The sequence below is a fragment of the Cyprinus carpio genome, chromosome B13 (assembly GCF_018340385.1).
Source record: "Cyprinus carpio isolate SPL01 chromosome B13, ASM1834038v1, whole genome shotgun sequence".
NCBI classification, from domain to species: domain Eukaryota; kingdom Metazoa; phylum Chordata; class Actinopteri; order Cypriniformes; family Cyprinidae; genus Cyprinus; species Cyprinus carpio.
This window is the reverse complement of record NC_056609.1, coordinates 15,203,067-15,216,131: the sequence shown is the minus strand read 5'-3', so window position 1 is coordinate 15,216,131 and position 13,065 is coordinate 15,203,067. Positions and strand designations below refer to the sequence as shown.

The following is a 13,065-nucleotide window of genomic DNA, read 5'->3' as shown; positions in this document are numbered from 1 at the left end:
TATCATTGTAGCTGAGGTATGGACGTCCCTGTTCTCATATAATTAGAACAATTATTAAAACAATTATTAAAATGTCCTAGTTGTGAACAGGCCTTTTGTACATCTGCTAAACGATAAAAACACTGACAGCCAATCAGAATCCACGACTTTAGCACGCTCACAGTAAATGTCTGTTGGTGTGAACACAAATATATTTATCATTAACTGCTCTGCTCTTGTCATGCAACTACTTGCGCCACCTTCATGACAACCTGCAATTTTGTTTTATAGTATTCTATGACAAATTCCAAACCCTTATGACTCTTTTTTTGTGTGGAACACTAAAGCAGTTACCAGGCAGAATGCCCCTGGTCTCCATCCACTTTCATTATACAGGAATACAGCAGTTTGGACTTTCTGCTAAACGACTCCCTTTGTTTTTCACACAAAAAATTAAGTCAAAATGGTTTAGAATGACATAACCTGACTAAAGGTTTTTCCTTTTTTTGGGTGAGCTGTCCCTTTAAATGAGTCTTCCCCACTGAGACAGCCACAGTAATATCTTGATAAATAGCTGCCAGATCCCCTGGGCAACAGACCAAGTGTTCATATTTCATGTTTGCGCTGTAATAATACCCAAAGATGGAGGAGTGTACAACTGCAGTGCAAAACATGTTTAAGAACTGAGGGTAGTGTGTCAGCCTCAGCGTCTTCCCCAGGCTAATTGTCAAATGATGAGCTTTGAGCAGCTTTAGGATTTAGAATGTATTATGAGGAGGAAGGGAGGGAGAGGCAGCAAGAATACTGCCAGACAGCCGAGGACCAGGGTGGGGAGGATTGCATCGGCAAGAGACACACACACACATACACACACACACACACAGAAATAATAGGGCATGTGAATTAGCCAAAGTGGATGCAGCATCACTGAGAGGCGCAGAGTGAAAGTGAGGGAGTGAATGACAGCGAGGGACCAGAAGAATACGCATGTGTGATCAGCACAAACGGGAAGGGTGAGGAGCTAAGCAGAGGAGAGGAGAGGCACGGCTGCTTCACTGACTTCAGGCGATCTCAGGGCTGGAGCCGTCCATCCTGCCTCGTGGAGGGCTGCCTCTCTAACCACACACCGCCGAGACACACACAGAGACTCACAGGACCTGTGGTCATGGCAGACATAGGTAAGTGATTCAAATCTCTCCTTTGCAAATCCTCTTTGAGCTTCTGCTTCGAGTTGTTTACTGTAATACAAGATGTGTAACTTTGAACAGATACGCCATCTGCATCTAAAGGTCACACTTCCTCAGGTTCAGAGCAATCGAATGGTGATTAACCCTTCAGGTGAGCGGAACCCCATTGATTAAGAGGTGTATCCTCAGCGTGTAGGTGTTTAAATAAGGGCATGCTGGGAGCCAGACACCCAGAGTTAATGAGAGCCCCAGGGTATCCTCAACCCCCGCCCAGCTCTCATACGCACTGCTGCTTTCCAGCCTGCCCTTTACAACTATAATGGAGAGGTCTTACTGCAGGACATATCTATTGTGGATCACAGGGAGTGTGGGGAAGGGAGAGGTGTGATAGCCCTCCTCTATGTCTATTTTCACTCTGCTTACCAGGGATTATCGGGGTGATTACTTACAGAAGAGATACAGAATCGTCTCTCTCTTATTTTGTCATTGTTTGCTTCAGGGAATGAATGTCATAGTGTGCAAAGGGGAAAACAGCAGATAGTGTATGACCTGTACTGCTGTGTAATATATACTATGGTTAAAAGGAATTATTTTTCATTGATGTGTTTATCCACAGGCTGAACAACTCACAGACAATGCTTGATCTTGATTTTAACTTTAATATCACCATAAAATCAAAACTGACAGTCCTAATTTGTATGCAATATTTGCAGTATTTATTATAAATAATTTATACATACACATCATTAATTCTATGAAAAAAAATTCTTTAACCAAAAGCATTAATTGCAATGGCATCTCTTCTCTAATGACTTGTGCATCAGTGTAAGGACAGCAACCTGTCACTCAAGAAATAGCAGCAATTAGCAAACAACAACCATCTAATCAATTCCAAGTGGACCACATCATGTCCCATCCTACATTTTTCTTTTTCAAATGCCATTTCACTCAGATATATGTCAGAATAGGGGTGATACACAATTGCAGTTCCATTTCATGTCGACTTGAAATAAATTGCTTTACTTTAAAAGTAAATGTTTAATGTAATCTAAAAGAAAAATTGGGTAAATTACCACGCACAAATATCCGACATCAACCCAATACCAATATCATAATACAGACATTCAGTTTAGTTCTTTATATTTCAGTCTAATAATGTGCATGGGAAATTCACTGAATGCATGGATAAGCTCAGCTGTATCTGTAGTATAACTGAGATGGTTATGAATCATCATGACAATGTCTTGTTAGTAAATGTTGTGCGGCAGTTGGTGATGTAATGATGCTCATGATTGTGTTCCAGAATCTCTCAGTGAGGCCCTGAAAGCCATCAGTGTCAGCACAGAGCTTGTGGAGGAGGAGCTGAAGCCTCATCTGGATGTTCTACTCAACCTCCTATTAGAGAAGAGTGAGTTTACACTAAATAACTACCCCTCCATCTAATTACATATCTGTCAACCCGTCATTACATAAATCTGTTTTTCATTCATATCTATATGGTTGTTTATTGCAACATCCAATCCTGGTGCCATGACCCTTAAGAGAACCTGTAAAAAAACGCGATCACATGAGAAAATGACGTCTGTTGATGCCAGAAGCCCTACTGAGTGAGGGCACCATTTAGCCTCGCACTCATTACACACTCATCCTGCTGTGAGCTGCTATTTGCCTCTGCCTACTTAAAGTACTCTGTGTGTGAGTGTGTGTGTGCAAGTGTGTGTGTGTGGGAAGACAATCCAATGTAGGGGGCAGCAGAGGGTCAGCTTATCTTCCCGCTAGCAGATTTGGGGCACAAGTAGGAGACAAGTAATCCGCATTTACATTTGAGAGAGGCAGAGAGGGAAGGCGAAGGAGAGAACGGGTTAATCTCATTAATCTTTCTCTCCTTTACTCCATTTCACTCCCCATCTTCTGCTCATTCTCGCAATTTAGTTTGCACCAGCTGTCCTTCTTGGCACATTCCTTGCACTTTTGGATCGCAAGTGCATCTAAAAATGGAAACGCAGCCCCCGCAAAAAACACAAAGTAGATGTTACCATGGCAGCTAGGCTTCCTCTGACAGCTTGACCTGCCACCGTGGCCCTTGTGGATATTTTTCTTGAGGAGAACATGCTTTAATGACAGATTTCCTCCTGCTAGTATCTCTGTCTCCGAAGCAGATCCTCATCTACCACTTTGAATTTGAACAGATTACTCTGAGGCCTCTGTGTCAAAGCATCTCTGAAGTGCGCAGAATAAAACCTGAGGGAGGAGATAAAAGAAACAGTGAAGCAACAGGATGAGCTATCAGGAAGAAAGTGCAGTCTGAAATTGATTTGACTTCAGTGAAAAATAGGGAAGCTTTGTTAAAGCGTTCAGTTGGTTTTATTCAATGTGATATCCAGTCTACAAAAACAGAGCACACAACTGTAAGGAATTTTACCCAAATAAACACATGCATTTATTTATAGTGCATCAGTATATGAAATAATTCCATCAATTTCTATCCCCAGAGAAAGGAACAGCAGAGAAAATAGTGTCCAGTGGTGTTCTGCCCATACTTGCTCAAGTCCTGAAGAAGAAGAGTCCCCTCACCTCTCAAGTCACCTTACTGGTGGCAGAGATGGCCAGAGAAGGTAAATGAGATTTATAATACAGTCTGTTGCTTATGTGGATACTTCTTTAGTTTTGGCCACTTTTATATCTCAGGGGAAAATAAAAGGCCCTTGATTTTATTGTTTTATCTTTGTCCTAGACTTTATTTTACACAGACAATCTATCATTCAAAAATATAAATGATTTCATGAAAAACTATTATGGGCAGAGCGGGGCACAACCTAATACTTTTTGACTTTCTCAGTTTGTGAAAATAGACATGGGCTTTAAAAGTGTAATATGTTTTTTTTTTTTTTTTTTTTTTTTTTTTTCATAATTACAGTGTATTTACCCCAAAAGAATGGAAGTGAAATGTGTCAACATGACCATTTCTTGAAATAATAATTTCTGAACACTGAACATTAAATACCACAATTAGTTAAATAAACATAAACAATTTCAATAGTTATTGTGTGAAATGATTTATATCAATGAGGGACAGATTTTTGACTCGCAGTAGTAGTGTTATTTACATCATAATGAAAATTTTGACTGAAATTACATTTTTTGTAAAGCTGAATATTGTTGGCTCTGTTATAAATTGCGTAAGTTCCTCATTTGTAAGTCACTTGGATAAAAGCATACAAATAAATATTAGACATGTAATATGTGAAGGAAACAGAGAAATTAAGGTAAATATTTCTTGTGAACAGGATATTTTTATTGTGTGATTTCCAGGGAAAATAACATTAGCCTTAGCAGTTAGCCTTAGCCAAGGAGTTTGTCATTCACAAAAAAGTAAGAAAAAAAATCATTTCCATTAGTGTCAATTCCAACATAGAGTGATGTCCTCACATTGACAATAAAACTTGCAGTGAAATCCTACAAACAGCTTGATAGAGGACTAAATGATGTCTAAATGATGCTTATCAGCATCTGTGGTTCTGTGAAGAACCTTTAACATCCACGGAACCTTTCCATTGCATAGCAAAAGGTTCTTTATGGTGGAAAAAGGTTCTTCAGATTATTTTTCACTAGGAAAAAAATGGTTATTCTAAGAACTGTTCACTAAAAGGTTTATTTGAGAACCCAGAATGGTTCTTCAGTGGCATCACTGCAAAAAAAAACAACAAAAAAAGGCATTTTTGCAACCATTATTTTGTTTGTGTGTTTGTGTGCTAGCTGCAGTGAGGGATTGCTGTATTGAAGCAGGTCTGGTGACCGCATTAATGCCTTTACTGAACAGCCCAGACCAGGACCAGCTCCTGCACACAGGACGAGCAATTGGACGGATCTGCTTTGAAAATGGTGAGTGCATTGGAGCAGGAAAACTGCAGTCTATCCAATCGTGTTTCTCACCAACAGTCTTGATGTGTCTCCAGTTGGTCGCACAATTCTGCTAAGCTTTTTTGCTTTGCTTTTATTCTTACCACAGAGTTCATTTGAATAGTAAATGTCAGGATCTTGATTCAGTTTATCCTTCAACTTCTTGAACACGCAGTTCCCATGATATTATGGTTCACTGGTCCGCATTTGGCATTAAAACATTGCGTTTGAAGGGATTCTTGTCTTGTCTCTAGTTTGCTCTGTCTTTGTGCTGAAAGGGAAATATTCTAAATATTCAAAAGATGGCTTAGTAGCCGTTCCTTAGGTTGTCTATGATCAGTCCTATAAGTAAAACATCCTACCTAACAAGATGCTTTAAACATAAAGTGATAATATAAATATTCTGCTTTTGTTTTGTTGAGGCTTAGCTTTCGACAGACTATTCATATTGAGCATCCATTACACACATTCAGAGGAAAATAAATTACTATTCATTCCCTGTGCTCCTTTTTTCCATTGTATTCTCACATCTTCTATAGCTCTCAATGCCAATTCCTCTCTTGGCTGTCTGTGCTTGTGTGCCCACTCACCCGTCCTCCCTGTGCCTCTCTCTCTCAGCTGTCCAGCAGACGCAGCTGGTGGAGAACGGTGTAATCCCCAGGCTGGTGGCCATAATGCAGCAGTATCCTGAGAATGACCCGCTGGTAAACGTCTGCCTGCTGGCACTCTGCAACCTTGCTGATGTGGGTAAGACAAAAATAGAGAGCAGTGAAGCTTTAAAATCATATATAATAAAAACAAAAAAGCTGACTGGACATTGCCACACTGAGTAGCGATACACCAGTTTTACAGTTCTATAGTTGAGACCTACCTCCATTATATACTTACCTGCTTTTATTTATTTATTCAGTAACTAAATAAATAAATAAAATAATACTAATAATGCAAATAAATAAATGGTCATGTATTGATATTAAATCAATTGATTAAATAACAATACATGACCATTTATTTATTTATTTATTTATTTACATTATTAGTTTTATTTATTTATTTACATAATAAATGTATAATATTTAATAATAATAATAATAATAATAATAATAATAAACACTAAAAATCTAACAGGAATCTAATTTAAGTGAATTTAGGCATCACAACTACACAATAATGTACTACATGAAAAAATGGATTTTCATTTAAAAAATTTCTAAAGCTTACATTTTACAATTTTATGACAAATGCAATTTAAATATAAAAATAGGGGAAATGAGCATGCAAAATTACACAATATTGGTTAATATGTTTATACCAATATATTGTATATACAATAACCACTGCACTACCAATGTATTGTGCATCTGTAAGATTGATGCAGTCTTGTTTTTATAGCCACCTCATTCTCAATTATACTTTTTCGCAGAAACATTCTTATAATATCTCTGATATCTAGTTACTGATATCACTATGTTCAGATGCTGCACGAGAGGCCCTGGTGGAAGTGGGTGTGGCGGAGGTCTTGACCTATCAGCTGAAGCGGGCACCAGACGCAGAACGCCGGCATCTCATACTAGAGGTTCTTGGGTCACTGGGAGAGAGTGGTGAGCTGCATAATATTTAAACCATATCTAAATGTGAGCCTGGACCATACAACATTATTCGTGTAGCGTACTTTGGTTGAAATCTTGCCTCAGTCACTACTCTTGCTGATGATGTCTAGAAGTGAGCTAAAAATGTACTTGTGCATGTCCTTGCAAATCCCTGTGTGACTACACATTCATGTCTTTTAGATGCTCTGAAACTGCAGTTTGTGGATGCAGGCGTGCCCGAGGCTCTCTCTGAAATGATTCGAACTCTTCAGGGTGGCTCTGACACATATGACCTCTGCAGTATAAAGGTGGCCTCAAACCTCATAGTCACCCTCCTACTGGGAGGTACGTCTCTTTCTATTATTTCACAGCTAACGTCATATTGCAATGGATTTTTCTATTTAGACTATTCCATTATGACTCCATCAACCTTAGAACATAACAGAGTCTAATGAAATATGTCAACAATGCAATGCTATTCTGCCTGTCCTTACAGATGAATCAATGCAGAAGTGTTTTGGGGAAGGAACGGGGATGGTGTATCAGGATGTTCTCTCCTGGCTACAGTCAACAAATACTGAGCTGCAGTTGTCAGGAGCCCTGGCCATTGCTAACTTTGCCAGAAATGGTGAGAAGATAAACATGGAGTTGTAGTGGAGTGTGATAAAGGAATCAAACTTTAAATGACTCAAACTTTATTGCAGTTTAAAATGATTGAAAATAGTTTTCTCTCTCTCTCATTTTTTCTTAGACAGCAACTGTGTGAAGATGTTGGATTTTGGAGTTGTTCCTCGTATTCTGGATCTGTTGGAGCAGCATGTAGCAGAGGGAGATGTGTCTGTGCAGCACGCTGGCCTCAGTGCACTTAGAAATCTTGCCATTCCAGGTTCTACATTTCTTTCAATGTACAATTCTATTAAATTTTTGTGAGGGGCCGGTAAGATTTTTTAACCTTTAACGTGATTAATGACAAAATTTTCATTTTGCGGTGGAGTAAAAGTTCTTTAAGTTCATACAAGGCTGTATTTATTTGACCATAAATACAGTAAAAACTGTAATATTGTGAAATATTATAACAATGTTAAATAATGGTTTTCTATTTGAGTATATTTTAAAATGCAGTTTATTCATTTGATATCAAAGCAGACTTTATTCCAGTCTTCACTGATTTGAAATAAAACTTTTAACAATGTAAAAGTCTTTACTGTCACTTTTGATAAATTGTGATCAGTGTCTTGATGAAAAGAAATATTCATTCCTTTAAAAGAAATCTTACTGACCCAACCCTTTGAATGACCACTACAACAATGCATTTTGCAAATACATATTTGAGTTTCCTGTAAAGAACAACATGGGTTTTCATCTGCATATAGTGTAGTTTAGTGCAAGGACAGGTTTGGATATTGGCCCCCAGTATGGGATGCAAGTGTGTAGGTGTTTCCAGCAGGTTTCTTAACCAAATTTACCGCCAGATTCACTAAAAAGAACATACTGGCTATGCTAATTCACCAGCTAGCCAACAAGTACAGATCTGACATTTTAACAGCTTGTCTGTGGTTAGATCTGTCATCCTGCTCTCTCTGTTTTCCTGATGTAGCTTCCAATAAGGTGCGTATGTTGGAGGATGGAGTCACAGAGAGGATCAGGACCCTTCTGCGCTCTGACATGCCCCCCGTCCAGTTCAAACTGCTGGGCACTTTACGCATGATGGTGGACGGCCAAGGTAATGATTCAAGAAAACTGCATTTATGTGAATAGTTAGGTCACAGATTAAAGAGACTAGTATGCATAAACATATCAAATTAACTCACATGCAAATTCACTTTAGAGAAAAGTGACTCTTAAATTCATGCAGTGCATAGACTGAATAAGTGTGACTACATTCATTTGGCTTTTGAAGAGGAGGACACGAACAAACAACATGTTGTCGTTTTTAGACAAAAGCTTTGCTAAACTATATAATTACCTGCCAAGTGACTATGATGAATTAACATTACTCTTTACAACTTTAAACTGTTGTTCAAGAGGCTGTAATTTCCATTATTTTAGACACCCTTGTATGCAGACAAAAGGCCTGCGAGGGCTTTGACAAACTAAATTACCGTGCTCCAGTGATAATTTCCCTTAACAAAGGTTATCTGAGTAACTAAATACAGATGGAAACAAACCTTAAAGTGCTGCCATGGTATCTCTTTATTATTGGTGTTATTTTTAGCATATTTTCTCTCTTTGTTTCTACTGTACTCTTCCTCCCCTCTCCTCTCATAGAGGAAGCAGCTTCAGTTTTAGGGAAGGATGAGGTTCTGTTAGCACGGGTGATGGAGTGGTGCGAGGCTAAAGATCACGCTGGGGTCAGAGGCGAGGCCAACCGTCTTTTAGCAGCTCTCATAAGACACAGCCGAAACCCTGTGAGTTTCAGACAAACACAGTATGTGTAATTGTAGTCATGTGGAACTATAGTCAGATCAGCTGTTTATCTAAAATAACCCCCTCTGTTGTCTTTAAAGGAAGTCATCCACACTGTGATTAAAGCAGATGGAGTCCAACATCTCATCTCAATGGCAACCAGTGAGCACGTCATCATGCAGAATGAGGCTTTAGTCGCTTTGGCCATTGCTTCTGCAATAGACATCGGTAAGAATTTTGCTTTGTCTCCATTTAAATAATATACTATACATGTAATTTCCTGTTTAGGGAATTTTAGGAATGTTTAAGGTTATTTTGTCATCCAACAACCTTCTGCAGGTTACATTGTTACACCGGCAGGTTATTATCATAATGAGAGAGTCATTGAGTCATTCATTAAACCAAATCATTCAAAAACACAGCTTCATTCAAGACAGAAATACCATTTCTGTGGCTGCATTCAAAATCACAAATTTTTGTCATTGTTACGTGACCTTGCGTTGTTTTATTGTCATCCCTGCCTGTTGCTTCATGGGATTTAGAATACAGTACTACCTTTCTCATCATGTTTGCCTATTATATAATAGGAAAGTATGTATCTTTGGATGCAGCCTTTGTGTGCTGGTTGGAGACACGCGAGTTCATTCTGTTGTGGCTTTGTTTGGAACTATTTTTGTTGGTGGGGCAAGTAACTGACAATATTGTGTCTAAAATGTCAGTTACTTAATATTAACTTTTGTTTTTTGAACTGTTGTATAAACATTCACAATAAGGACAGCTGAATGAGAAAGCAGAGTTTTGTGTATGATTACAGAACATTCTTAAAGCAACTGATCTTAATTTTCCAAAGCCTTGAAAAATCAATCTATAACAATCATTTATTTTTCATATTTCTGCTTTAAAAATCTGTTATATTCTAAATGCTAAGGCAATATCACCCTTGCAGCTGTGAGTACTGTAACCAAGATCTGTTAACTAACGAGTCAAAATAAGTTGTGCATTTCCTTTCAAAAGCTAATTTTCTCTTATTAAAACAAGTTATCATTTATTAGATTAACAGTCTTTTGCATGTGGGCTGCTCATTGACCTCCTTGTGTTATGTGGTCCATTTCTTCCTTTCTGTGCAGAGGCAGTGCAAGAACCATTTCGCGATGCAGATCTCCTTCCCACCTTGCAGAAGATGCTAGATGACCCTGTTGTGGCTGTGGAGGTCAAATTCAGTGCTTTAGGCCTCATCTGCAGCCTTGCCAACTCTAGTCAGTACCACTAAATGACAAAAGATTGATCTCTGACAGTCCTGTATTAGATTTGTACTTACTAACTAATCAAATTACAAGAAATTACAAGATTCTGTGAGCTCTAGTTTTGAACTAAATTATATATCACTCTTTACCATCTTCTTTTTCTCCTTCAGGCATGTTACGGGAGCAGATAACGTCTCTAAACCTGAAGGACACCCTGTCCAAACTGTCCGCTCACACCAGCACAAAGCTGGCTAAGCAGGCCGACACGGTGATGGCTGTTCTTTCTGAGACCGCTTAGACCTGCAAAGTCATCTTCCAGATATCCTTGTGGGGATATTTTCTGACATTTCATCCCCATAAGGATAGTGAAACACACACACACACACACACACACACACACACACACACACACACATGCACAGTTACTCCATATAGCTTGGTATAAATCAGACCAAAGCAATACAAATGTACCCTGCTCACCTCGGAGACATGTGGTGCGATTTCATCATCTAAAGTAGGAGGAAATCAGTTTGTCCATAATAGATGTCATTTGTTGTCAGCTGTCCCAGGAACAGGAACTTTAGGGAGACAGACTCTCCATCAGGCATCAGTAATGAAACTGCTACCCTCCGAAACAAGTGTTCAAGTGTTCAGTGGAAAATAACTTAGTAAGTATCTGCATACAAACATGCAATTATACTCTCCATGGACTTCCATTATAAGAGCACTAGATTTAGCGAAGCCGCTGTATCTATCTATGAGCTTGCTGTCTATCCATGGAAATGAAATAATAACAAACATTTAATTTTTATGTTGCATACCAATGTACTGCACTGCTCTTAATTTGAGTAGTGTTATATTTGTCTTGTGGTTTCTTTTATCAGAGTACATTAGCACTGCACAAGTGATATTTCATCTTAAAGTTATATAATGTTGAATGTAAAATATATATTGTTAGAAAAGAGTATGTCTTGGGTTGTCTATTTTCATATCATAGCTGGCCTTACTACTTTAGTTTTCTGGTGTAGGGCTTTTTAATGCAGATTCTTTGATCATGTTGATCATTTATTTCTAGCTAGCCATGAGCACAAAACTGAATCTCCACATCATGAAAGCAATAGCCAGAAACATATCAAGAAGAGTTCTTAAGCTTCCTAAGTCTAAATAAAAAAGCAATCATCATTGATAACTCTAGCAGTGTTGTGTAAATGCGGTTGTTGTGTTTGCATCTTTGTATCCATGTCTTAAACATTGTTTGCTCAGTTTCTGTCAAGGTCAGACTCCAGATGATCGACAAAACAGAGCAATTTAGTGAAGACTGTGTCAGCGGAAGTAATGTTTTGAACCATGTCTGTGAGTGTGTGGCTTGTATATTTCCAGAGACAAATGGCCTGAGGGCAATCACAAGCTTTTCCGATTTAACAAGCTGAATGCGCGAGGTGGCTCGTCCGTGGCCAATTAGAAGGCTTCATGCAGCACCGAAGATCACCAGGCTCCTCACAGTTTGACAGATAGCACAATCCCTATCCGTCCTCCATAGCTGCGCTGTGTTGATTACATTTCTAAATAAATAGACTATTTTTGTGTGTAATGTGTATGGTTTACCAGAACAGCTTGTTTCTGGCAATAAAGTGAAAATAAAGTGAGATTGCCTGTTTTTATACTGTTTATATACTGTGATGTTCAGGCTGGAGAAAAAAAAAAACATCAAAATTGTTCAATATTATTTCAATTTAAAATAATGATTTTCTATTTTATTGCATTTTATAATATAATTTATTCAAGTGAAGGAAAAGTTGAATTGTCATCATCCATTACCCAAGTCTTCACAGGTCACATGATCCTTCAGAAATCATTCTAATATGCTGATTTATTATCAGTGTTGGAGATAGTTGTGCTGCTCACTTGTATACTTTTTTCCAGGAAATTGATGAATAAATCAATTCATCAATTTCAATTTCAATTAAATGAATTAATTGATACTTTTATTCAGTGAGGCTGTTAAATTGATAAAAAGTGATAGTAAAGACATATTATGTCATTATACATATACGCATACACACATAGAAGACTGTAGTATTAATTCACAATATTACTATTTTTATGAAGTATTTTTATGATACATGATTCAGCTTTAGTGAGCATAAGACAGCATTAAAAATCCCTTACCAACCCCAAACGGGTTGAATGGTGGTTAAACACACACACACTTTAGATTAGAAAAAATATTTTCTTCCTTCAATTATATGACTGTACGAGATAACATGGTATGTGAGTTATACATGGATGATGTAGAAAGTTTAAAAACAAAAATGCCATCACTCTCCATTCTTGCCACTTTCTTGTACATGACCACTAGATGGAGACAACAGAAACACTACTTTGACCAGAAGGCAGGCTGACACTGAAAACAGTGTGTATTAACACTTGTTTGCAGCACAGCTCTTTTAATTGACCCTAGGGAGCAAACCTTCATTACCTTAACAAAGAAAAAGATGGGAAATGAGTTCAGTAATTATCACTTTGCTGTCTAATTTCATGCCAATTGCTATCTACAATCTGATTATTTGCCATTCATGGTAGCCTAATATTTTAATTAACTTGTGTAATGAAGTCAGAGTACCAGTTACAGTTTTTCTATTTCCCCCCTTTGTTAAAGCGCTTTGTTTGATGTATAAACTGCGTAATATTCAGATGGCCATTTCTTTACTGCCATTTGACAAATGTTTTTCTGTGTAATGTTTGCATTAAACAAACGGT

The 13,065-nt window shown here is 38.0% G+C and overlaps 1 protein-coding gene across 2 annotated transcripts; it reads left to right on the top strand.

The window, feature by feature from the left end:
* Positions 1-604: 604 nt before the first annotated feature.
* Positions 605-11,951, top strand: si:dkey-191g9.5 (rap1 GTPase-GDP dissociation stimulator 1). 2 transcript variants are annotated; one of them, XM_042736745.1, is made up of 15 exons: positions 605-1,157; positions 1,248-1,317; positions 2,470-2,574; positions 3,659-3,781; positions 4,923-5,048; positions 5,685-5,813; positions 6,542-6,667; positions 6,857-7,000; positions 7,152-7,283; positions 7,407-7,541; positions 8,253-8,378; positions 8,924-9,063; positions 9,163-9,289; positions 10,189-10,317; positions 10,476-11,951. In XM_042736745.1, exons 2-15 carry the CDS (start codon positions 1,299-1,301, stop codon positions 10,601-10,603), a joined length of 1,689 nt encoding a protein of 562 aa, XP_042592679.1. In that variant the 5' UTR covers positions 605-1,157; positions 1,248-1,298; the 3' UTR covers positions 10,604-11,951. The 2 variants fall into 2 exon arrangements, with proteins under 2 accessions (XP_042592679.1, XP_042592680.1); XM_042736746.1 differs by lacking the exon at positions 1,248-1,317 and having other exon boundaries at positions 607-1,157.
* Positions 11,952-13,065: the final 1,114 nt, after the last annotated feature.